General features: G+C 42.1%; 2 protein-coding genes across 2 annotated transcripts in view; one reads left to right on the top strand and one right to left on the bottom strand.

Moving 5' to 3' along the window:
- Nucleotides 1-9,345: 9,345 nt before the first annotated feature.
- LOC110003054 (tripartite motif-containing protein 16-like) lies at nt 9,346-11,748 on the bottom strand. The gene has a single exon (XM_020658749.3). The coding sequence runs from the start codon at nt 11,731-11,733 to the stop codon at nt 10,054-10,056; it is 1,680 nt and encodes a 559-aa protein (XP_020514405.2). The 5' UTR covers nt 11,734-11,748; the 3' UTR covers nt 9,346-10,053.
- An 8,929-nt stretch (nt 11,749-20,677) lies between these two features.
- Nucleotides 20,678-26,682, top strand: part of nfia (nuclear factor I/A) — a 61,509-nt gene continuing 55,504 nt past the window's right edge. Inside the window, exon 1 of the mRNA XM_065956402.1 lies at nt 20,678-21,245. Within this exon, the coding sequence (XP_065812474.1) occupies nt 21,150-21,245 (96 nt within the window). The 5' untranslated portion in view covers nt 20,678-21,149. The remainder of the gene's footprint in view (nt 21,246-26,682) is intronic.

Here is a 26,682-nt window from a genome sequence, read left to right as displayed (position 1 = left end):
GATGGACATCAGCACAGCCGGGGTCTCTCTGGCTACCAGCCCCGCCTGTCCACTCAAATGCCAACACAAACCGCACAATGTCTTGTTTCAGGCGAGGAACCGTGGCGCTTTTGGCATCAGGCGTCTGCCTCCACGTCATTTGGCCGCCGTTCTACTGTCTTCAGGGCCTTTTTGGAGGGAACCGCACTGCCTCCGTGTTTTTTTTTTTATCAGGGAAAAAGCGCCGAACAAATCACTCCAAAACTTTAAAGTTCGGTGCCAACGTGACCGTCAGCCCTCAGCCAGCTGAATTGATGAGTGCCTTCTGATAATCCATTAAGACACGGCTAAAGGTCACGGCGTATAAATAGCCTTCAAGGACGACGTGCAGAGTTGTCTGAGGGGAGCGAAAACTGAAGAGGACACACATGAAAGTGCTCATTAATCTGGAACATGGAGGTGTTTGTGTGTTATTAAACATCTTTGTCAGGTGGCCTGTGACATTTGTTCCTCAGGACCAAAAAACAGCAACACGTCAAGAGCGCCACTTTCTGACCTTTTTGTGTCCGTGACCTCATTCTAACTCTTACAGATTTATATAACAAGTTTAGAAGTTGTCAAATGAATCAGACTTTAACTTTTTGTGTTTACTGAGCTGCAGACGGAAAAATGAGACGAGACAAACTTCACTGATCGCTTAGTTGGAAAAATTCACTTTTACAGGAGCTCAAGGTCGAGGAGGTCAAAGGTCAATCGAGTGATGGACAATGTGACAGACATTTATCAAATAAAGACAGAAATACAATAAAAATGTAATGCTAACGTGTGTCCATGGAGACATGAGCTAAGCACACCTATTTGGTTTTTTGAACCAGGCTGTAAACATGTTCATCTCTGCTGTAAAAACAGGCTTTTTAGAATGGGTGTGTATGTGACTTCCTGTGCTTCTGCAGCCAGCCTCTAGTGGACACTCCAGGAACTGCAGGAATTTACACTTCGGTCTGACTCAAGCAGACAGAGAGGCTCAGGAAGCTGGCTTTTATATCCTTGGTACATCTAGATAAGAATAAACAACATATTTCCACCATGTTTTCTGATTTACTGATGCACTGATTTATCAAGTACATGTAAGGTTATGAATGTTAAAGATCTGATGTGGTTCTATTTGAACTCTTGACAAACTTAATTAAATTCTAACTCTGCATGAAAAAACTTAAATGCTCGTAGTCGTGTACACACTCCTCCATAAATCATGTACGACTAACAGAGAGGCTTTTTGTTTTGCGAGCCCTGCAGCTGTGTTTGAATTTAAATTTCATCTCGCATCCTCTGACTGCGTTCGTTTCCATAAAGCAGGAACATGTGTGCAGATTTATGTTGGAAATGCTGATTTGAGGTGATTCAGTTGACTCTACACTGTAACCTGAAACAACAAGGCGACTATTAGTGTGTCACGTGTGTCACATTTTTGCAACACACAAAAACCAAAGCAGGCAGAGGTAGACGAGCAACTCCTGTGCTCTGCAAAGTAACAGGGGTCTCATTTTTAACCGTTGCGTACGCACAAAACGGGGTCTGAAACTAGCGTACGCTTTTTCTCATGCAAAGTTTGTGATCTATAAAAACAAACCTGACGGTAAAATGTGCGCACCGGTAAGCAAACTGTGACCCTGGCGTACGTTCATTTTGGAGGCATGGGAAATCATCGACACAGACGGTGAAGTGATGAATTGAAGCCTGCAGATACATATTGATGTCTCTAACACATTTTATTTCACTAAATATTAAACTTCACTGACAGATCCACGTCATCAGAATCATTCAAACCGATGGTTTTATTTAGGCTATAATCGCGTAAGCAGTGAGCCGTTTCCGATAAGTCACTTTCATTGTGAAAATATATAAACATAAAAAAATAAATAAAATAAAAGTCCTTCCCATATTTCATCAGCGCCGTCTCGCCTTCATTATCCCGGACGGACCTCAGAGGACCGGACGTGTACACTAATGTAATCACTGATGTAGAGTTAAACATGAGACTAACACAGAGACCACAGAGCCTCCAGTTTTCATTCATATATTTCAATATCGAGCATTTATCATCAAGTGTGGTTTTTAGTTTTAATAAAGATGACTGTGTCAAGACGCACAGAGACACACATTAGCATGCTAACACAACAATGTGAAGCTACGAGCTAACTAAAGAGCGCTAACATTAGCATGCTAACACAACAATGTGAAGCTACGAGCTAACTAAAGAGCGCTAACATTAGCATGCTAACACAACAATGCACTCAGGCTTCAAACCTTTAATATTCACAGTCTATGGTTTTAACGTAAGCACAAAAAAATTCTGTTGGAAGTCGGCTTAGTCAGTTAAACAGTCAGCTGTCACGTGAATAAAATGTTCCATAAGGAGACATGTGTAGCTAACACTAGCAATTAATTAGCCACATTAGCTTCTTAACGTATGTACCATGTTTTTCATACGATGTAGCCGGGTAACGTATAAGGAAACTAGCTGCACACTTTACTCAACGGTGTTTTAAAACTACAACAGAAACCACAGCAGCTTGGTCTTTGATTCCTATTCTAGCTAGCTACCTTATGTGACTTAGGTTAGCATTATTAGCAAGCTAGCTTTGCAGTTTACTTGAAAGAGAGTTCAAAATGTAGCAAGTAATTCATATTTTACACTTCAGAGTGTGATTAATTAGCGTTACATTTTTATTGTATTTCTGTCTTTATTTGATAAATGTCTGTCACATTGTCCATCACTCGATTGACCTTTGACCTCCTCGACCTTGAGCTCCTGTAAAAGTGAATTTTTCCAACTAAGCGATCAGTGAAGTTTGTCTCGTCTCATTTTTCCATCTGCAGCTCAGTAAACACAAAAAGTTAAAGTCTGATTCATTTGACAACTTCTAAACTTGTTATATAAATCTGTAAGAGTTAGAATGAGGTCACGGACACAAAAAGGTCAGAAAGTGGCGCTCTTGACGTGTTGCTGTTTTTTGGTCCTGAGGAACAAATGTCACAGGCCACCTGACAAAGATGTTTAATAACACACAAACACCTCCATGTTCCAGATTAATGAGCACTTTCATGTGTGTCCTCTTCAGTTTTCGCTCCCCTCAGACAATTGACATTTGCTTGTGAGTAGTAATGAGACGGTTTGATTCCCATAGTTAAAGGTCTCATCAGACATCCTGCTGCAAACATCACAGCTCACCAATAAAACAAATCAACTTTAATGTGATTTTATGTTGATAGGAATTTTATCCCTGATGTGGAGAGAAAATGTTCAGGCTGAAGCACGTCGTCTTTATAATCGACTGTTTCTGAGTGTTTGCGGATGGATTAAAAAAAAAAAAAAAAAAGTTGAACATCTTCTGAACACGGCGAGCCAAGCTTCACAACCGCGTCCAAACTCACTGACGAGCGCTCTGACCGAACATGCTGCCTCCGAGGGACGCAGAGGCAGATGGTGCTCATGGCTAATGCTCAAAACGCTACACACACACACACACACACGCTACACACACACACACGCTACACACACACACACGCACACACACACACACATTCACATGCACACGCACGCTACACACACACGCACGCTACACACACACACGCACGCACACACGCACACACACACACGCACGCACGCACACACGCACACACACACACACACACACACACACACACCTGTTCCATGTTGTCTGCTGGTCCTCTGGGCTATGTGGCTGCTTCTACGTTCACCATTCAATATGTTTGAACAACACACACACACACACACACACGCACGCACACACGCACACACGCACGCACACACGCACACACACACACACACACACACACACACACACACACACTCTGGTATAGGTAGCAGCTGCTCGTACAGTGACGGTGTCAGCTCTGGTGTGTGGAGACTCTCCAGCAGAATAAATTAACCTCAGAGGTTTCCCTTTATTCCACAGAGTCTCTGCAGTGACAGTTTCTCCTCAGAGCTCCGATTGGACCAGCGCTGAAAAAAAACCTGCTTTCCTATTGGTTGATAGAGAAACACGTCATCTATCAGGGACAGGTGAAGGCCAAAGGTGATAAAGCTCACTTCCTGGTTCATAAACCGCTGTGGTCTCTTTAGCGAGCCCTTTATTGACGAGTGTTTTGATTTGAGTCAACAGCTCGTCAACATGACGCACCACACTTCAGTTTGTCCACCTTCAAAATAAAAGCACCACACTTCAGTTTGTCCACCTTCAAAATAAAAGCACCACACTTCAGTTTGTATACCTTCAAAATAAAAGCACCACACTTCAGTTTGTCCACCTTCAAAATAAAAGCACCACACTTCAGTTTGTCCGCCTTCAAAATAAAAGCACCACACTTCAGTTTTTTCGCCTTCAAAATAAAAGCACCAGACTTCAGTTTGTTCGCCTTCAAAATAAAAGCACCAGACTTCAGTTTGTCCACCTTCAAAATTAAAGCACCACACTTCAGTTTGTTCACCTTCAAAATAAAAGCACCTCACTTCGGTTTTTTCACCTTCAAAATAAAAGCACCACACTTCAGTTTGTTCGCCTTCAAAATAAAAACACCACACTTCAGTTTGTTCGCCTTCAAAATTAAAGCACCACACTTCAGTTTGTTCACCTTCAAAATAAAAGCACCACACTTCGGTTTTTTCATGACTAAACTATTTTAGTATCCTCCCCTGATGAACAACAAAAAGATATTTCTGATGTTTATTCATTAATAAAACTGTCTTCATTCAGTCAATCCTTCCAGTGGCTCATTTCTGGTTTGTTTTAGCTTCATAGTTTCAGTTTTGTGGTGTTGCCGTTGAGCGGCGGTGGTGGCGTGTGCGGCTGTCACAGATGTGTTCGTCTCTCTGCAGGAGAACAATGAAGTCATTATGTTCTCTGATTTGTTTCTTCTGCTCCGTAAACCACATGCTTCCATCATCAGCAGTGTGTTTCTAATCGGCAGCGCACGTGTCCAGCAGCTCCTTGTTACTGTCCTCATCATGCTGCGTTCAGGGCACATGGGAAACATCTGTACATCGGGGGCATTTCTCTCCAAAGTACTGTTAAGCCATGATTTAAAGATAATCATTTTATTTCTTCATGTTTTTTGACCTTTAAAGGCTGGAATATTCAATATAAAACAGAAAGAAAACAGTGAGAAAAACACCAGATGATGTTGTTTGCCTTGCAAAGGATCTCCGACTCAAATTATACTTTTGTACCAGGGCCGAGCAGCGAGGAGAATTTGGTGATTTCAGCCCAGAGTCGTCACATTAATCATCCACACACTGAAGAGACATTTCAAGGTGAAGGGACCATGAACTACATCGCTATGGCGACATGAATCTCCACACCTGGAGTGGTGATATTTGTCCTGAAACACAAACCCCATTTTAAAGGCAGGGTTGGTAATTTTCTAAAACTAGCATGATTTTGAAAGTAGCATTCCCTCAGTGCTCCGTCTGCACCAAACCCCCCGCCCCCCTCCCCTCTGTGCTCCCTCTAAAGCCACAATTTGTCGGTGGTGCAGTCTGAATCCCCGTCTGTCGGGAGTCTCTCTGTGAGGAGGTTCTTGGTTTGAATCCCCGTCTGTCGGGAGTCTCTCTGTGAGGAGGTTCCTGGTTTGAATCCCCGTCCTTCAGGAGTCTCTCTGTGAGGAGGTTCCTGGTTTGAATCCCCGTCCTTCAGGAGTCTCTCTGTGTGGAGGTTCCTGGTTTGAATCCCCGTCTGACGGGAGTCTCTCTGTGAGGAGGTTCCTGGTTTGAATCCCCGTCCTTCAGGAGTCTCTCTGTGTGGAGGTTCCTGGTTTGAATCCCCGTCTGTCGGGAGTCTCTCTGTGAGGAGGTTCCTGGTTTGAATCCCCGTCCTTCAGGAGTCTCTCTGTGTGGAGGTTCCTGGTTTGAATCCCCGTCCTTCAGGAGTCTCTCTGTGAGGAGGTTCCTGGTTTGAATCCCCGTCCTTCAGGAGTCTCTCTGTGTGGAGGTTCCTGGTTTGAATCCCCGTCCTTCAGGAGCCTCTCTGTGAGGAGGTTCCTGGTTTGAATCCCCGCCTGACGGGAGCCTCTCTGTGAGGAGGTTCCTGGTTTGAATCCCCGCCTGACGGGAGCCTCTCTGTGAGGAGGTTCCTGGTTTGAATCCCCGCCTGACGGGAGTCTCTCTGTGAGGAGGTTCCTGGTTTGAATCCCCGTCCTTCAGGAGTCTCTCTGTGTGGAGTCTGCATGTTCTCCTTGTTCATGTGTGGGTTCTCTCCTGGTTCTCCGTCTTCCTCCCACAGTCCAAAGACATGCTCGTTAGGTTAACTGCTGACTCTGACGTCGATCCTAGCTGTCATGGGGCGAGACAGGCTGACCCCTGCGACCCCGAACAGGAAAAGCGGTACACACAGATTAAAACAAAACACAAATCTTAAAACTGGAGTGATGTGTTAATCACTTCCTGTTGTGGGCTGTAAAATCATTTGGCCTATTTACACTTCAGCCTGAGTATAAGATGTTAAAGGTTGACAGCAGCAGAGATAAAGCAGGATGTGTGTGTTTCTCTCAAACACCTGGAACAGAAAATCATCTGACAGCAATCAGGACGGGGGGGGGGGGGGGGAATGCACAAAAACAAACACAGCCCTCCTGGCTTTAGTCGAGCGCTCCGTTTGAGCGAGCCCTCTAATGTTCTGCAAGTGCAGATGCTGCAGTGATAAACATTTTCAAATGAGAGGAGAACAAGAGGGAGAATCCACGGGAGACGGCGTGAACAAGGCGAGTGCACAGGAGGTCATTTAATATGGCTGATGTGGCGACTGTGGCGGTGGAGGGACAGCTGGTGTGGACGTCCCCGTTAACGTGTCTTCATATGGACGCTTTGGCTTCACTGAGCTTCAGCCAGCGGGACGGGGCAGGCGGGTGCAGCGCTGGGTGGCAGGGTGCTGCTGCGACGCCCAGGGGCGCCGGCGTGCTGCACAAAGAGCGGGGCAAAGGGAGAACAGATGTTGACAATCAGGTCTTTTCTTCTCTCCGTGCTGCGTGAGAGGAAGGAAGCAGAATAAGCACATATTCAGGAGACTTATTGGATTTGAGGGATAAATTGGAGAAACGTGTCGGCGCTCGCTCTGCTGACGGGATCCAGTTTGACTTTGTTTGAATCTGTTTGTGTACGTTTTTAAATGGATTTATAAATATATAATAAGTCAGGGAAATATTGAGACGCTACATAAATAGTTGTTACAGTCAGGACAAACACGTTCTGAGGACACTGGTGTTGCTGCAGACATGACGCGTGTGTGGCATTATTTTAAACGGGAAACTTTTTGATTTGGAAGAAGACACTCCATGTTTTTCTTCTTTGTATTTTTTCTATTCCTGCAGCAGAAACCTGACAGACAACTTCACTCAGATTAACTCTTTAACCTCCAGCTGGAGCTGAAACAATAAAGGTAGTCAACATAAAGTCACTTTTTAACCCTTTTGACTTCCACGCTAAGAAATCCATTTGCAAAATATTATTTGTTGGAAAAATTGTGTTGCTGGCTCTTCATTAAGCAACATTTCAGGTTATATTTTTCAGATTACCCAATCAGGAAGCAGATATGCAGGTCAACCAGCTGGTCAACTTGCCTGTTCAGGGTTCCTTTGGGCATGAATGGATTTCTTTCATTTCTGCAACAAAATGTTTAGTTTTTTCATATATAAACATCACAGAGAGTAGAACTTGTTAAAATAATCTATAATTTATTTAACAAACATGAGTAACAATGGTTAGAAAACGTGAACTAAATAAGAAATGAGTGACTTGAGCCAGGCGGTTTGCATAGACCGGCAACTCAACCGAGCTGTTAACCATGTTTTGTGAGGAATCGTAGATATATATTTTATTGTCAAATGTATTTCCTTCAACTAAAATATGATTGTTAGAGGGTCTATAAATGATATGTGAAAAGATTTTTTTTTTTACCCGGACATTTGCTCTTATTCTGTGAGATTTCTGAGGAGCTGTGCAGCGCAGAGTCACTACCGGTATTTTCCACAGTTTTAAGACAATGATAATTATGTACAGCAGCGCCACCCATTGGACATAATAAGGGTTACATACACTATTCAATGAGGTGAATGAGGATAAACAGCCAAAGATAGGTTTTCAGAGTTTTAAATACAGCCATATGGCGGCGGAAGAAAGGTCAACCGCATGGTTACAATGCAAGTCAAAGGGTTTTAAAGAGACACACACACCAAAACGGAGCGTTCTGAGAGAGCTTATATTAAGAGATTGACGCCTGGAACCAAGACAGCCAGCTATCCCAATACTCATGACTATATTACCTTTAATTCGGCACCAAAACGGTGTTAAAAAACGGAAGAAAAGGCATAGGTACAAGATATAATTCTTGTCCGGAGTCAAGGAACTACACATCCCACAATCCATTGCGAATGAGATCCCTTCTTCTTAAAAGTAACTTTAGTCGTTGTTATTGTGTTTATACTGTTAATGTTAGTGTTGCACTATCTTGTAGTTTGTGTTGTTGAAATCATAAACTATATTCACAGCAGCATGTCAAAGTTATTAGTACTTTTCGTGTTAGCTAACCTACTAGCTAGCATGCTAGCGAAACTTCTCTGTTCACATACAGCACTGAGGGGGCGGGAGACATTGCCTTGGTAACAGCAAGCTCAGCCAATCAGAGACGTGGCTGTGACACTCATGGGTCATGGGTTGTGAAGTTTTTTTCAAAGAGATATTAAAGATATTATAAAGAGATTGTTTCATACTGAAGTAGCTCGAGGTCAGTGTACCTTGGATGGTTATTATATTACAGCCAAAAATCAAATCAGCTGTTGGAGGAAATGAAGGAGATTTTTACTCACCGCACTGTTGAGCTCTATGACCCCCCTGAGTTTTCCCGTAGACATCACTCCTCTGTTGTGAGAATAAAAATGCTCAAAAGTTTTGTTTTAGGCTGGGGGTGGAGTCCATGAGTGGAGATACCAGGGGATTTTTTTTTTTTTTTTTACCAGAATCCCAGTGTGACATCACAAGGAGAGCACATTTGAAACAGAGCATTTTTCTCTGTGTTGTAAGACTTATGCAGACCACAAACAAAGGACTGGATGGGTTTATTTCACATGTTGTGGGTCAGTAGACACTCAGGCTACCCAGATATATGTTCAAAAACACTGTAGAAGAGGATTTTTTACAATATGTCACCTTTAAATGTTTTGACTTTTAACCTCATAATTTCGACTTATTATGAGCAAAAAAACAAATTCTCAACAAAACTAAGTTTTCATTTTTATTTTTTCAACTGGCGGAAATGGGCTTCCATAGTTTGCAATGAAGACAAGAAGAAATCATTTAGTTCACGTGTGTTTATTCAGGATGAGAAACTTCAGTTTGTTCACACATCAAATCAGTAAAGTGTGTTCAATCATTTCATGAACACATTCACTTCATCCACACAATCACTTTGTTTGATCAGAATCTCCACTCACACAAAACAATGATTTATCTCCTTATTGATTTAATCAGGAGGATTACATTTTTAAAACACCTCAGAGGACATTTTTACATCACTTTGAATATGAACAACAACATTTATTCTGACTAACTCATTTCTTTAAGTGTGATTTTATAGATTTTCTACAAATGTACAAAGTGATGAGAAGAGAAAATCAGCATGAAAGAAAAGTTTGCTGCTCTCTCTCTCTCTTCAGACTCCTGAATCAGAACAGAAACAACAGAAAATATAAATGTATGAAAACAAATAATCAAACATGGAGAGCAGAGAGAAGTTGATATTTATCACGCAGAGAAATGTCAGTTCAGGTGAACAAAAGTCATCCTGAGCAGTGAAAGAGTCCACGGCTAAACAGACACAGGAAGGAGTGTCACTTAAAGACACTCAAACATTTACAGAACAGACGAGAAGAGGTCAAAGTACCGCCCATAAAGTTTGATTGACAGGTGACCACGATCAGATCTCAGCAACGAGCGTGGATAAAAATCAAGTTGAAGATTTAAAACACAGCAAGTTAAACATCTGTCTCGTTAATGACTTCTGTCTATTTCAGTTTACACAACTCAGCTGAGTCTCCGACACACCTGTAAAGCCTGAGTCCAGCATGAAGAGGCTGAGTGAATGTGGTCTGGACTCTGTGGAGGAGAGTCATGGTTTTAGAGATGCTGTAGAAGGACAGAATACCTGCTCTGTGATCCAGGTACACTCCTACTCTGGAGGACTGAGGACCTGAGACACGAGTCCTGACATTGTTGTACCAAAAGTTATAACTGTTGTTGTCACAATCTAATGCCCAAGATTTGCCATTACATCCAAATGCACTCTCATTCGAACTCCCTGCTCTGCTGATATTCTTGTATGTGACTGCTACAGAAACTATTCCTCTCCTCTCCACCTCCCAGTAACAATGTCCAGTCAGACTCTCTTTACTCAGGACCTGAAACAAATTAGTGAATCTGTCTGGGTGACTAGAATAAGGATGGGTCTGATCCGTTAATGTTATTTTTCTGTTCCCATCAGATAATAACAGCAGTGTGTGTGCTGTGTTTGGATCCAGTGTGATGTCACATGAGTATTTTAAGAACTCAGCTCTGGTCTTGGGCTCTGGTTCTGGTTCTGACAGTAAAACATCCACTTCAGTCACTGTCTGTGAGATGTTTGTCCATTTCTCTCTCAGGACGTCCTGTAGTTTATCTCTGACTTCTGACACAGCTGCTGTCATGTCCTCAAAGTACCTCAGAGGACAGATCTTGATGCTGGATGAGTGTGTAGATTCACTGAGTGGTGACAGTGAGGGGTAGTCGTGTAGAAACTGGTTGTGGTCCTGTGTGTGTGACAGCTTCTTCATCTCAGCGTCTCTCCTCTTCAGCTCAGTGATCTCCTGCTCCAGCTTCTCCTGAAGCTCTCTGACTCGACTCACTTCAGTTTGCTGCTGGGATCTGACCTGCTGCTTCACATCAGAGCGTCTTTTCTCCATGAGACGGATCAGCTCAGTGAACATCTTCTCACTGTTCCCCACTGTTTTATCAGCAGAGCCATTGATAGCCTCCACCTCCTGTTGGAGCAGCTTCACATCTTTCTCTCTGTCCTGGATTCTCTGCTGGATGTTTTGTCGACTCACCTCCAGCTCTCTTTGCTTCTCACTCCTTTCTGCTGCAGCTGAGACTGTGTCATGACCTTTGTGTTCGTCCACAGGGCAGAGATAACAGATAGACTGCTGATCAGTGCGACAGAACATATTCATCACCTCATCATGACGAGAGCAGACGTTCTCCTGGAGCTTCTTGGAGGGCTCCACCAGCTTGTGTTTCTTTAATGGAGCTGCTTCATAATGAGGCTGGAGGTGTTTCTCACAGTAAGAAGCCAGACATTGCAGACAGGACTTACAGGCTTTCAGTTTCCTCCCGGTGCAGACATCACAGGCCACATCTTCAGATCCAGCATAGCAGTGATCAGCAGGAGCAGCTTGGAGTCCAGTCTTCTTCAGCTCCTCCACTAAATCTGCCAACATGGTGTTTTTCCTCAGGTCAGGCCTCGCTGTGAAGGTCTGTCTACACTGAGGGCAGCTGTAGACTGTCTTCTCATCCTCTGTATCCCAGTGGCTTTTAATACACTTCATGCAGTAACTGTGTCCACAGGTAAGAGTCCCCGGATCCTTCAAGAGATCCAGACAGATCGAACAAGAGAAGGTTTCCCGGTCCAGCTGAACTCCTTTCTGCGCCATTTCTCCTCTCTGTAACAACGACTGTCTGAGTTTCACTTCCTCATAACGGAAAACAAGTTTCACCTCTTATCTACAAAGCATGTGGATGTGCATGTGACTGTGCAGCTCTTGTTGGTTACACCCATCCTCAAACTGTAGATCTAAAGGGGAGGGAACCATGAAGTATGAGGACAGAGTGCAGCAGGCTGTGTTTGAGAGCAGGAAGAAGAGGGAGGGCTGATCGAACTACGATTCATTCCAGGAAGAGGAGCGGTTTGAGAGAGATACTTGTTTACAACAGAGAACATTTCTCTTTTAAAAACACTTCTCCTTTCAGATTTTAGAAAAGGTGTCACACTCACTTTATTTCAAAATAAAAGCAGGGTTGAATATAAACATCAAGTAAAGTATACTCTCAGTATAAGGAGGTACAAAACTTCTAAATATTGTAGAATGATCGAGGGTCGAGTTACTTTTTCCACACAGGTTTATTGTAGGTGATCAACATACAGCTCCATTTTCAGGAGAGAAAATAACGCAGTGCAAAAGCATGTTCTGCCTGTCGTAAAGCAGTCTAGTGCCGTAAACATAACGCTGTCGTAACAACTCCTGTAACAGTCTTTAACTTGGAGTACTGTCATCTACATGCAGATGTGACAAATACAACCTGTAAAGGGAGGTAGTTATACACACATCAAGTTGGAGCAGGGCAGTTATAAACCAGCAAACTGAGGAAGAATGATTATAGTTACCAAGTCAAAGGTCAAAAGTCTGTATTAAACTCACCATTTAACCCACACACCATTTAAATGTTAAAATATCTGCATCCCTCCTCCCAACACTTCCATGTTCTTACAGTCCAACATTTATCATCAGGGCCCGATCGTTACAAAGTTATCCAACAAGGATTAAAGCTACCGCCCATAAAGCTATCAGGTCGTTCATGATGACATAAGGGGAAAAGGTCAAATAATGCAATCCTGGTTATTAATGAACCTGATAAAAACCTCCAGTTTGTGTTCTTTACAAACAACACGAGCGAGGAGAGAGGAGGAAACAACGACAGGAAGTGGAAACAAACAGCTTTAAGTCTGATCGGCCACACAGGTTCTGACAGGAAGTGACCAGAGGTGCTGACAGGAAGTGACCAGAGGCAGAGCACAGGTGCAGACCAAGCATCATCCTCCGGTGTTGACAAATGAAGCTGATGCTGAAGTGTAAAATCCTGCAGTTCCTCAAGTGTCCACTAGAGGCTGGCTGCAGAAACACAGGAAGTCACATACACACCCTTGATGCTGAGGTGGAGGTCGGAGCAGGCCATGCATGAATGAGGTAGGCGGTGGTTGAGGGATGACACAGTCTGATGATGGTGTATGAACGTGTTTCAGTGTCTCTGTTATGAACTGTGTTTATATTTGTACTGCTGCAGGGGAGACCTCGGTCTCAGTGGGTCTCCCCTGCTCAAATAAAGTTTTTATTTATTTATTGTAAAGTATAAAAATGGACAAAGCTTGTGGATGCATTACAAACACAGCTCATTATTTGTGAAGATAAATAAACGCCTGCACAAAAAACAAAGGAGCTTCTGTGAGTAATAATCTGTTTGGTCTCCCATCTCCACCCGGACTTTTTTTATTTCTTTGCAAAGAACACAAATGAGTCACACTTTTCACCACGAAGTCTTTATTTTAATCCCAACAGGATGAGAGAGAGAGAGAGAGAGAGAGCGAGAGCAGCAGGAGTCGGTCACAGACAGACGGCAGGTGAGTAGGAACCTTTTTGTGCAATAAGACGAGAAGTCAGAAGAGAGAGTGAAAACAAAAAGGAACATCTGTCCTGATGAAATCAACTAAAAATGTGAGATAAAACCCCAGAAACACAACACTGCCTCCTACTGGGAGCCAAGGTAATGACAGGCATGTGTTACAGCTTGTGTCCTCATTTCTTCACAGCAGCATGTTACATTTATTCTACACGTCTAGGCTTCAATAAACTCACTCACCTCCAATCTTAGAGCTCTGGTTCACATATCAGAAGTGTAGGAAATCACTGTGTACATGCTGGGTGTCATCGATTCATTTAAATCTAATAAATGACTCTTCAATCATCACTGCAAAATGAAAAAGATGTGAAAAAAAACTGCAGCAACAAAAACAATAAAATATGTTAACATGTTATCAATTAAGTTTATTTTCACCCTTTAAAAAATGCAGATAATTAAAATAAATAAAACAATATATTATTTTGAAATCAAAACTTTTTTGCCATTTTTTGCACGACTCCATTATAAAAGATAAATATATCACAAACTAATAGAAGCGTTTTATGTCCCTTTTTTTTAACTTGTGTTAACTAACTTCATGTTAATAAGTGTTGCCAGTAGCAACAAGCACCTGAATAGTCCTCTATGTATTTTTATTCCTTCTCAATAAAATGTATAACAACCTTCATGCAGCAGCTCATTTAGTGGGGACTCGGGTTGGGAACCGGAGGGTCTGGAAATTGTCTGGGAACTACTGCCTATTTAAAAAATAAAAGCCAGCACATTTCTTTTTACAATTTCTCATTTTCCTGATCTGATGAAATTATCGAATCTGTGACTTAAATCTGTGATTGATTCAACAGAACATAATGCCTTCTCAATTAAATGTACTGTAACAGACGTGTATGTGACACAAAAATACAATTTGTTATTTTGGCTGGTGAATTTTGTCATCTGCCTGCCACCTCGGCCAGTGAGTCAGAGAGTTAATTTCAGACCCTGCGTGTAAAATTGAATTTCCCCTCATAGGATCTATAAAGTATACATTTTTCTTCTTCGTTTATTTACCGTAAAATAAAAAAAAGTTCTTCCCAATTTAGGGCACGCAGTCCCCTTTACTAGCCTGGTGTTGCTGCACGCTTGGACAAATTTGGACACATCCCGTTACAACAATAAATTGAAGGATTTCTCTGGCTTTGATAACTTCTGGAAAGTACTTAGTAATTTAAGTACTCATCATATATAAATTATATCAATTAATTTAGATATTTAAGTGTAAAGTTTTAATAAAATTCTAGACATTGTATGTTTAATATTGTTTATATGTGTGTGTAATCTAATGTGTTTATAATCAGTATTCATCTTTTTGACATTAATACATATTTAAAGTGTTCATTGTTTTACTGTAACCCTGTAGTTCAAAAACAACAAAGTAGCAACAAAATAGCGGACAGGACCTGAGCTTTTATTTTGTCAACTAGAAGCTCACAAAGCTGAAGGGGGCGTGGCTTCAGGGCACCCGGCCAGACCGGCCAGACGCTCCAAGCAGCAGTCATACATGAGAGCAACACATCCGGGTACTCTGCCCAAACGATGCGGGCGCCTTGCTTTGTTCCCGCCGTTGAGGCTTTGAAACGCGGCGGTGGGAAAAGACCTTGATCATGAAAAATGAAACCAACCTCACCTGGTTTTTAAACATTATAGTTCAGGTGAGATGTTTGTTTATATAGATTGAACTGTTCAGCTCAGTTAGCTAACGGCTAATGTGTCACATTATACTTTAGTTTACTTTGACTTGTTTTCTTTAAGTGAAGACTTTTAACACCTTCACTAAAGTCTGACATTTATGATTTAAAACAGAAACATTAAAGTTACCTACATGTATTTTTGCTTAAGTTCTTAAGTAACAGTTAGGCTACGGTGTAGTTTGTAATGTATTAAAGATAAAATCAACATTTTAGTTCAGTATCTGAACATGAACTGATGATTAATGTCCACAGCTGTTAAATTATATTTTACTTTGTTAAATTGTTTTTTAACAGTTTTGTTCAGGTTAGTTAACTTTTATTAAACTGTGTATTTTAAATCAGAATTAGTTTGAACAGTTAAATTTGTGTCAGCTAACAGTTTAGTTAAAAAGTTAAATTCCCGTGAAGTGTCAACATGAACAACCGACGTGTTGGCTCGTTTATTTATTAGCTTAAAAGAGCTACGGTGTGGCTACGGAAATAAACATGTCGTAATGTCGTTACCGTCATACGTGACAACGAGCTACGAGTGTGTAGGAGACACACGTTAGCTTAATTCACGTTAGCTAGCTTCATTTAAGTGGCGTGAACATTGTTTTAAGCTAAATTCACGTTAGCTAGCTTCATTTAAGTGACGTGAACATTGTTTTAAGCTAAATTCACGTTAGCTAGCTTCATTTAGATGCTGTTTTTGTTGTCTCGATTGACAGTGAAAGCTGAAGATGGAGAGGAAACGTAGGAAGAAGAGAGAGGTGACCTTTAACCCCTAAACAGTGGGAAGATGCTCCATCAGGTTAGCGACACAAACGATTGGTTTTCAGATAATGGTTTAAATGATCTTACTGCTGATATTAGCATGTAAACGATAAAAAAGAGATGTTAGCAATGTGACATCGAAAAAAGAAACAAACAACATCCGGACGCCACGGAGCTCCCGCTTCAAAGATTTACTGATAAGTGACAATTCAGGTCAACATGCTCTTCCTCAGACTTGAAAGTTGCTTTTCAGTAAATCTTTTAAACGGGAGCTCCGTGGTGTGCAGATCTTTGTTCGTTTGTTTGGATCCATTGTTCACCAGTTGGATTTATGCCAATTAAAAATGTGTGGATTCTTTAAATTAATAAATCTGTTGCGATGCATCGAGTGATTCCCCACCTATCCTGAATATGAAACACAAAGTGCAAAGGAAAACTAATCCTCAGGCTTTCTAACAATATAAAGGTAAAACGTTTAGTAAGCTTCGCTGAGAGTCAGCATTCAAATTAGGGGCCCAACCGATATGTGATTTTTAAATCTAGTAATATCAGTGATATGCTAATATCGGCCGATTGATCTTTTGGGCTCTAATAAAAGTGTTAATGTTGAACCGTCCCGCTCGGCTGTTATTCGATGGTCAGACGTTAAAGCTCAAAGTTCAAAAAGCTTTGAAATCCAAATATCTTCAACCACAAACATTTTCTCAATAATCTTATCGAACAAAGTGACAAATTCATCACGCAGACTTGTGTCAAAGATTTTTTATTTTGTGGAAATCAGGTTTCTGTGGAGACATTTTGTGACACCTTTACCTCGTAATTCATTCAGTGTGTTTACGTGGACTCGAGTGTCCCGGTTCTGATCAGGGTTTGGGATCAGGGAACTCTGAAAGGAAATGGGATACTGTGGCATTTAGACACCTTTACCTCCAGCCTTTGAAGGCCAGGGATGTATCATAGAACGGATACAGCATTATGGGCGGAGCCTCGTTCATTCCTGTGAAAGCTGCTAAGTTGCGCTTGAAGCTAAAAAGTCCGACTTGCACTTAAGTACCCGGATCTTCCACGTTACTGGGCCCATAGAAACCTTTAGGACGTAATGATTTTAAAAAGGGTTTTTCAAGGGTTCGTATCGGGAAGTTGATGTATCTAAAAACAATTATCCGCTGATTTAAGGAAGTCTCTTACCCAATGGACGCTTGTAGGGAAAAGCCTTGTAGGGCCCAATGGTGTCATGTGACGCTGCAGTACCAGGTTTGGCCACCATGTCAAATTAGCTTCAACAGTCGGTGCACTTCCTGGGGGGCTTGGCGCTGACACAGCACATGTAACGTATCAGCAAAATAAACATGGCGGCAACAACTAGAACGTCTACCTCCTGAGGCGATGAAGAAGGAGAATTAAATATGATTTAAAAGTTTAGAAGGAGAAAGCATCAAAACGCTAACCGAGTCGTCAAGTGGTCAACTTTTTGTCAGATTTCTAAATTTGCGGCGGTTTGTGTTGAAAATGTAAAACACCACAGGCCTGCACAGATAAGACGCAGTAATCATAAAGCAGGAAACGAGTATTTATCATGTCTACAGGGACATGAAGAACCAGGTTTCTCTGTTTGCATCCAGACCCTGAATATGATCAGATCCAGGAAACTCAGGTCCTTGTAAACTCATGCACTGCGTTTCTTTGGAAGACATCGGCACATACGGTGCAGTATTCCCCCCCCCCCCCCCCCCCTCCTCACCTCCTGGCCCGGTGTACCTTACCCCCCAACAACCCGAACATCCCTCCGTATCTCCGGCTGAATCGCATTCCTCTGTTTGGCCCGCCACAATGGGAGAACTGTTTGATGGCGGCTCTGCTCTGGTTCAGGTATTCCCCCTCTGATTAGGAACCTGAGCTTCACAGACCCCCCGCGCCTCCCTCCGAGCCCTTTATTACTCCCTCCACCCCTGCCCCCCTCCCCCTCCCTTCACCCCGACACTAACAGACAGTGAAATGATCTCACAGGTCCGAGCACATGTTTGTTGATGTGCGACACGATGGGACGCCGCTGCTGCTTCAGACGAGCCTCTGCGACTTCCCCCTCCTGAAACAACAACAGACAAATAATGAGACTGTAAATACTCCATCACTCCACTCTGAGGTTTCAAAGAGTCTCATGCTTCTGTGTCCGTACAAAAAACGGAAAACCACAAATTGTCCTATGAAGCTTTTTTAAAAACTAAACAAACATTTTTTTTTTTTTTTGTGGTTTGCTGCAGAAACGGGGCGGCAGCTTTTACAGCCGGGAACATGCAGCAGACATTTAGACACAAGAGGAAAGAAAACAGTGTGAATTTAACATTTTGAACCCATGAAGAAGAAATGCTGTGAATAACCCTGAACAGCAATGAAGCGCAGATAAACTCAGAATAAAAAAACCCTTTAATTATCACATTTTGATGCTGTAAAAAATACAAAAACATGAATATTCTTCATCTCAGAGTTTGGTTTCTAAACGTATAAAGATACAAAATAGAAATATTAAAACAAGAAACTGTGTTCATGTTTTATGCTTTTTGGAGCATGTTTTACCCAAGTCTGGAGCTTTACACGTGTTTGTAAAAATGCTTCCTGATGAGTTCAGCTCGAGAGGGAAATTAGTTTTTTTTTTAAAAAGAGTTAAAAATTGTATTTCTACTTGGAGAGAAATGATGGATGATGTTTAAGAGAGCGACAGTCGATTTAGTGTGAAGTGCTTTAAGGTTTCTTCTTCTTATCGTTTTTAAAGGGATGCAATGGGTTCAACTTCCTGTGAAATATAAATTCATGTCTAGATTAGTTGAAGTTGATTTTGCACGATGTTGTTGGAATAAAAGTCAGACAGAAAAATAAATCACATGTGGAGCGAGGTAGAAACCCACTGAGGAAGAGAGAGAACAAAGATAAAATAAAATAAAATAAAATGTATTTATGAAGCACATTTTAAACAATGAGGCGATTGAGTCAAGACCAAGATGAACTTTATCGCCCCACAAAGTGAGAGATTCGTCTCAGGCTGCAGACGTTAAAAAGAGAAAAAACACTCAACAGCAAGCTCTTTTTTTTTTCAGTTCTAGAAGTCTCAACATCTTTACGTTTAAATCTCTGTTAGATTCACCTGTGAAGAGACACTCCAACTGTTTTAAAACGCCTCGTCCTCCTCTCAGAAACATCTTTATCAACTCTCCATAACAACTGTGATGTTATTATCCCGTCTGTGTTTATATTTGACCTGTGAGAGGACGCTCCCTGGACTCTGCACGCTTTCTCATCCTTCTATATTAACTGTTTACTTCTCTGTTGTTTTCTCTCTCTTCTTTTAGGTTTTTATTACTCGTTCTATCAAAAGTCTTCTCTGTTTTTCTCTACATGTTTTTTTTAACATTTTCTAGGACCTCCCTGAAAACGAGATGACACGTCTCAAGAGGTTTTTCCTAATAATCATAAAACGATGAACGTTATTAAATCAAGTCCAGAATAAAAACAACATCAGTCTCTCCGTCTCATTTAGCACTTTCTAAAAGTCTGACAGAAACAGAGAGAGAGGTTTAATAAACCTGGAGGAACGTCTAAGCAGAGGGCGGCAGCTTAAAAGTGACTTTTTAAAATGAAAAAAAAAAGACATTTAAAATGTCAGTTAAAAGACGTTAGAAGGAATCACCTCTCAGTTTTCCTCTCGGCCGATAAACTCCTTTTTTATTAAACATTTGGAAAAGAGAGAAAAATGTGCAGAAAATTCATAAGAATCTTTTCGATGATTTGTCGGATTAAGATCTGATCTCCTTGTGTCTCTCTGACCTTTGCCCCGTCGTTCTTTTCCTCCCCATCCGCCTGATTGGATGCCTCTGAGACGGTGTGAACAGAGAGAGAGGGAAACTCTAATATCTTTAGATCTATGACTCAGTTAAAGACTTTTTAAAAACCTCTCCTAACTTTTATTTTACAGACGCAGATTCTCCGTTAATCAAATACTACAAATGAAACGGACTCATAGCGTGTGAATAATCGATTTAACACATTTATAAAGCTTTTTAAAAATGGCACTAAATACGATATTTCTGTCCACAGATGTCGTTAAAAATGTTCTGCTCGAACACGTTCAAGCTCACGCTCTTTAATTTTAATTAATGAGTCTTCCTCATGCCTCCGACTTTCCTGCACTTCAAAAACTCATTCTCACTTTTCTCACTCTCTAACTCGCCCCTCTCTCTCTCTCCTGCGTCTACAGACCCGTCGGTGAAGTTGAAACAGACTTACGGGTGTTGTCCAGGCGGACGGCGGTCAGCGTGCGAGGTCTCGCTCTCCTCTCCGGGCTGCAGCGGGACGCTCCTTTTCGGTCTGGAGGTATTTATGCCAAAACACTCTGAAGGAAGGAAGGAAGGAAGAAATGAAGGGATGGAGGGTTGAGGGAGGGATAGAGAGAGAGAGAGGAAGGAAGGATGGTTGGATGGGAGGAAAAAAAAAACCCAAAACAAAACATAGCATGATAGTGTGTAAGCAGTTCCATGTGTCCGGACGGAGGACTGGATCGCCCCGTGCAGCTTCAGCCCTCTGCCCTCTCTCTCTCTCTCTCTCTCTCTCCCCCCTCCTCTCTCTCTCTCTCTCTCTCTCTCTCTCTCTCTCTCTCTCTCTCCCTCTCCCTCTACCTGCCTCCGTCCCATTAAAGTCACCATAAAAAAGAGGAACAAGTTGTTTGGAGTCAGTTCAGTCGGGCCCGTGTAGTCTTCTTCTTCTTTTTCTTTTTCTTGTTGACGATGAGGATGGCGATGGCGATAACGAAGCTCAAGCCCTAATTATACCCGAGGAGGAAAAAAAAAAAAAAAACGAGGAGGGGTAGGGGGGGAGAGAAGCGACCCGAGGTGCACAGCGATGCGGAAAAAAGGCTCATCATTCTGCTCGGCTGTGTGTGTGTGTGTGAGTGTGTGAGGGGGTGTGTGTTCTCTCTCTCTCTGAGCAGATGACTGCTGCTCACCTTGCCACGGGGTCTGCATGAGATTGGTTCATTGTCAAGGAGCCTTTTTTTTTTTTTTTTTTTTTTTTTTTTACCCATGATTCCATATGGTATGGAGCAGGCTACATGTTGCCCAACATGCCAGTGCAAATGTTTTCTCAATTAGGTGTCTTATCTCCGGTGAGCGCGCTCGCATCAGATGAAGCTTGCTGACAGCGTAATGGCAGGGAAAACCTCGGAAGGATCCATCAAATGGCAGCTCTGCTACGACATCTCAGCCAGGACCTGGTGGATGGTAAGTTGGCACAATTTCTTTCTTTTTTTCTCTTTCTTCTCCTTCCTCTCTTTTTTCTTCAACCAAAAGAAGAACCTTCCCTCCTCCTCCTGCTCGCTCTCTTCTTCTTCTTCTTCTTCTTATTTCTGAAATTTGCCGCTTTCTGTTTTTATTCCCCCCCCCAAAAAAAGCTCTTGGATTTGTCGGACTGTTTGTTGTTTTTTTATCTGTCAGCGTCCCGTCTCCCTCCCTCCCTTTTCTCTCCGCGGTGTCCCGTTAGCGGACGGGTGCCAGCTCAAGTCTGTCGCCGCGGCCGGGGGTTTTCGCTGTCGTGCGGCTGAGCCTCCCCTCCTCGCCCTCCCGCTCTCTCTCTCTCTCTTTCTCTCTTGTTGCGTCTAATTAAGAGGAAACTTTTTGTGAAAACACAGAAAGTCCGGCTTTGTGTTTGAGAGCTGAACATCGCGCTCGGCTCCCCGGCTCTGACACATCGCCGCTGTGGCAATTACAGCGCACCAGGGAGCTAACACCCCCTGTGCCCGGCACGGCAGGCGGTGTCCCCGGGACGCGGCGGGGTGCTCGGGCCGCATCGAGCAGCTTGTCGTGGTCAGCGAGGCCAGCAGACCTTTGACACCCCCCGTCACCGCTGCTGTGGTGGCTGTGAGAATAAAAAAGAGGAGCGGGGGAGAAAAGAGGGGTTTAGTCCGAGCGAGCGAGGGAGAAGCTGGCAGGCAGACGGGGGCCGTTTGGTGACTCCGCTGAGAGGCGAGGAGGGGGTCCGGGGGAAGTTTTTGGTGGCTCACAATAGTCTTTTGTGGCCGAGTCGTTCAAATGAGGCAGAGACATGAAAGAGCTGGTGGAGTTCATTAGAGGACGGCTCATTATTACTGCCAGCCTCACATTTAACACTGTAGCACCACCCGGCCCCGCTCGGCCCCGCTCGGCCCTGCTCGGCCCCGCACGGTTCAGCACGCCACGGCCGGGACGCTCTGCGTGGTGCGTTCAGGTGCAGAGTTTTGGCGCTGCAGGTTCCTCTTCAGAGTCAGAGGAGTTGTGTTGCTAATGAGACAAAGGCGGCTTTATCCTCTCCGTAACACGACTGTGAACTTTGTGAATTCCTCTCAGTCGAACCAAAACCAACCCCCGTCCCCCGAACACACACACACACACACACACACACACACTTTCACTATCCGGTCCTTCAGCAGCAGCAGGACAGCGGCGGGCGGCTCACAGATTATCACAATGATGAAGGTTTTTCTTTTACTCTGCCGACCTCCTGCTGAGGGTCCAAGTGTGTGTGTGTGTGTGTGTGTGTGTGTGTGTGTGTGTGTGTGTGTGTGTGTGTGTGGCCCGGCCGGTGGGCAGAGGAGTTTATTTCCTGGTCTCGTGTGTGGGGGTCTGACATTACATTTTACGTTTTTATTAATTGAACTGATGTTTTTAATCTGCAGATTTTTAGATTTATTTGAAGAGTCGTGGTGTGTTCGGGTGTCGTTGGATGAAATAATTCTCTGCTTCAGTAAAATGTTAAAATTGTATTTGTTTGAATTTAAGTTTTACAAATAATTATTTTGTAAAGCATCGACTTGTGGAGACAAAGTGACTCTGTTGTTATGGTAACCATCAGGTTGAAACTAAACGAGTTGTTGAATTAAAGTCTGCAGATTTTTAACGTCTCTGAATCCCGACCATCTCGTTAAATATTTTAAATTATTTGGACCAAATTATTCACATTTATACTCTGTGTGTTTTACAGGATTGTTTTTATTGATGGTGGTGTTTTTAAAAATATGTGGATTTTAACGCCTCAGCGTCTAAAATGAAGCACGCCGTTTTGTTTTTAAAGACGACAAAGCTTTGTGTGAATTTTATGAATTAAATGTTAATTTAAGTGTCTGAGCATTGACAGAAAAAAGGAAACTTTGAAGATGTTTCTTTCATGTTTACACTAAAACATAATTTACATTTAAAATTATTTAAACAAATTAAAAAGCTGTTGGGCTCTAATTTATATTTTATATGAATTTAAATATCGTAATATTTGTGGAGTCTGAACGTTAAAATCTTCATTCTGAATTTTCCTGAAACAAAATGAAAATATCTTTTCTCTCCGTTAAAAATCAAACATTTCATCCGTTTTATTGTAAATATTTGAACCGGTTTTAAACACTTTCATCCCTGTGGTTAAGGCGTCCATGCTGAGCGGCGGCGGGGTAATTAGAGGGACAGGAAGGCGTCGGAGCGGGACCGGGCCCGGCGTCACCGTCAGCAGCAGAAAAGGTTAAAGAGGCTAAAAAGCACAAAGAGGATTATTGGCTGCAGCGTTGCTAAAAGCTGCTGTGGTCGTTCCTGTCGGCTCGTTTCAGAGACGCATGCCACGTTTTAATTTAGAGCTTTTTAATCTTTTCATATTTAAATATTTCCTCTGATTAATAAAAAGAAGAAAACGGATGTTTAAAGATTTAATTTTACATCTTCGGTTATTAAATTCATGAGAAGTTTGTTCTTCTGAATGATTTAATTTAAGCTCCTTCAAATTAAAAGACGTGAAAATTAAATTAGGCTTAAAAAAATAAAACATTAAACATATTATTATTTTGCTTTAGCCTTTAATTAACCACAAAAAAAAACTGGTTGAGTTTAAAAACGTCTTTTTAGAAACAGAGCCCGGGCAAAAAGATCCGTCAAAGTTCAAATTTTTACACCTTGTCACGTTGATTTCAATGTGCTTTTATTCTGAAAAACAAAAAAAATTACATTTCACATAAAGAAATAGTCTTACATCACTGTGCTTTTATTTTGAAAAAGAAAAACAATAAAAACAATCAATGAATGTTTTTTTTTAAACATTGTGATCCACATTTTCATTTAAGAAAATCTAAAATATGACTTCCTGCATTTCTGTACATTTGTTCTGTTTTTACCCATCAGTCCCGTTCTGACATTTACGTATTTATTAATCCCCGCGTGAGTTTCCCCGCCTCTCTGCATCGGCAAACATCCACAACAATTATATTACAAATTATTTACACGTTATAATCCTATCTGAGACGATGCCAGTTCGTTTAGATCGACCCTGAGCGACTCTTCTGCAACAGCGTCACCACGGTGACCACGCTCAGCTCGTTTTGGTATTTAGATTTAATGCAGCGGCGTGGAGTTAAAAAAAATACATTAAACAAAAACCAGAGGAGGAAGACGTCTCTGAGCTCGACTTGAGCCTCGAAATAATTTAGATTCAAAGTATTTTTATGTATAAAAAAATAAAAACGACACAAGAGTCACATCAGATGGCGTGTGATCAGCATGGAGCTCATCCACTCTGAGCTCGATGTCAAAACGGAGACAAAATAATAAAAAAATAATTTTTAAAAACATCCTGAATTTTTTTTTTAAAAATAAACAAAATGTAGAAAAAGGTCGACAAAAAAAACAGCTGATTATTGACAGAAAGAGAGAGAGGAATAATGGACCCTGCTTCTTCTACTGTGTGTGTGTGTGTGTGTGTGTGTGTGTGTGTGTGTGTGTGTGTGTGTGTGCAGCGTATTGTGTGTGTGTGTGTGTGTGTGTGTGTGTGTGTGTGTGTGTGTGTGTGTTGTGTGTGTTGTGTGTGTGTGTGTGTGTGTGTGTTGTGTGTGTGTTGTGTGTGTGTGTGAGTGCAGCGTATTGTGTGTGTGTGTGTGTGTGTGTGTGTGTGTGTGTGTGTGTGAGTGCAGTGTATTGTGTGTGTGTGTGTGTGTGTGTGTGTGTGTATGTGTGTGTGTGTGTGTGTGTGTGTGAGTGCAGCGTATTGTGTGTGTGTGTGTGTGTGTGTGTGTGTGTGTGTGTGTGTGTGTGTGTGTGTGTGTGTGTGTGTGTGTGTGTGTGAGTGCAGTGTATTGTGTGTGTGTGTGTGTGTGTGTGTGTGTGTGTGTGTGTGTGTGTGTGTGTGTGATGCAGCGTATTGTGTGTGTGTGTGTGTGTGTGTGCACCACAGGGGTTGATGGGATTTCTGCGGCACTACAAGTGATGGCCCCATAATCCATTTGTCAGTCAGCGAGTGGCCCTGACTCTCTCTCTCTTTCTCTCGCCCACACACACACACACACACACACACACACACACACACACACACACACACACACACACACACACACACACACTCTGCACATAATTCTAAACACATTGCTGAAGTTGAAATAGAGCTGAATGCTCGCTGCGGTCGTTGGCATGTAATTTAATTAAATTATAATATTTGTGTGTGAACACTGCGGACGCTGCAGCCAATGAAAGGGAACATTTTCTAAATCTCAAATTCTGTCCTGTTTGACCCTCAAATGTCTGTCTGACACGTCTTAGGATAAACATGTTAAATACAAAAGACAGAACCAGAAGGATAGGAGGTGTTTCACTCTGAGCTCAGAATCATTTATCAGTGTTTAATAACGCTCTGATGTTCAGTCTCAGTATCCTTCAAAAAATCGTTCCACTTTAGTCGACGTGTGACATGCAGCTTTTATTGCTTAAAAACCAAGTCATGACATCAAAGCAGAAAATAACCTTAAAGGATGGAGGAGAGGTCAATCAATTAATCAATCTTTATTTCTATAGCACATTTAAAAAACCTTGATTGACCAAAGTGCTGTATAAAAACACACAATAGTAAAAACAACAAATACAATAAAATATAGAATGAAACACAATAAAAACACAATAAATGGGAGCATGAATAAAATTTCAAAATGTCAAGCTCAAATTGTATTAAAAGCCAGAGCAAAGAGGTTGGAGTTTTAAGCAAAGATTTGAATATTTCGATGGACTGAGCAGTTCTTATATTAACAGGTAGAGCAGCCACAGCAAAAGCTCTGTCGCTCACTTCCTGTTTTTAGTTTCTTTCCTGTTCCAAACGTTGCTTTAAAGACGGAGGCATTCTGACATCCCGTCACCCAGTGGATTTATGAAATGAAGTGCTTTTTGTTTTTTGCTAAATGAGTGACAAAGATGTCTTCTTGTCTCTCTGTGGTTGAACGTGCAAACTCTCCCGACTCTTCGTTGTGATCGTCCATGTTTTTGTCTTTCAGCCGGGAAATCTGTCTTTTTGTAGCATCGACTGCGTTGTTAAATTTGTCTGAATTTAATCACAGATGATCTTTGACCTTTTGCAAAGTGTATCAAACAAAACCTCTGTAGAGAAAACAGAAGTTGTGAATTACTGTTAGAGTTTTAGGAGCAGCCTGATGAGTGTATAACATGTATCTGTATATAACAGAAGTGAGAATGTGCCCTCGTCTCTGTGAGACTCAGCTGATCTGTTAATGTGCTGCTCAGAGACGCTCGTCTTCTGTGAGGCAGTAGATCGTGGCGGGCTGGCGGCGGCTCGGCTCGGCTCTGTGTTTGTGGTCTGTGTGAGGTCCGGTTCATTATGGGACTCTGAGAGGAGGATCAGGACAGACTCACAGGTTTAAAAAAGCGTTGTTAA

This window comes from Labrus bergylta, chromosome 6 (genome assembly GCF_963930695.1).
Source record: "Labrus bergylta chromosome 6, fLabBer1.1, whole genome shotgun sequence".
NCBI lineage: Eukaryota > Metazoa > Chordata > Actinopteri > Labriformes > Labridae > Labrus > Labrus bergylta.
This window is presented reverse-complemented; position numbering and strand designations above follow the sequence as displayed.

What these genes read in the sequence shown, in the direction of transcription:
- LOC110003054 (XM_020658749.3), bottom strand. Translation starts at nt 11,733, where the DNA reads ATGGCGCAGAAAGGAGTTCAGCTGGACCGGGAAACCTTCTCTTGTTCG.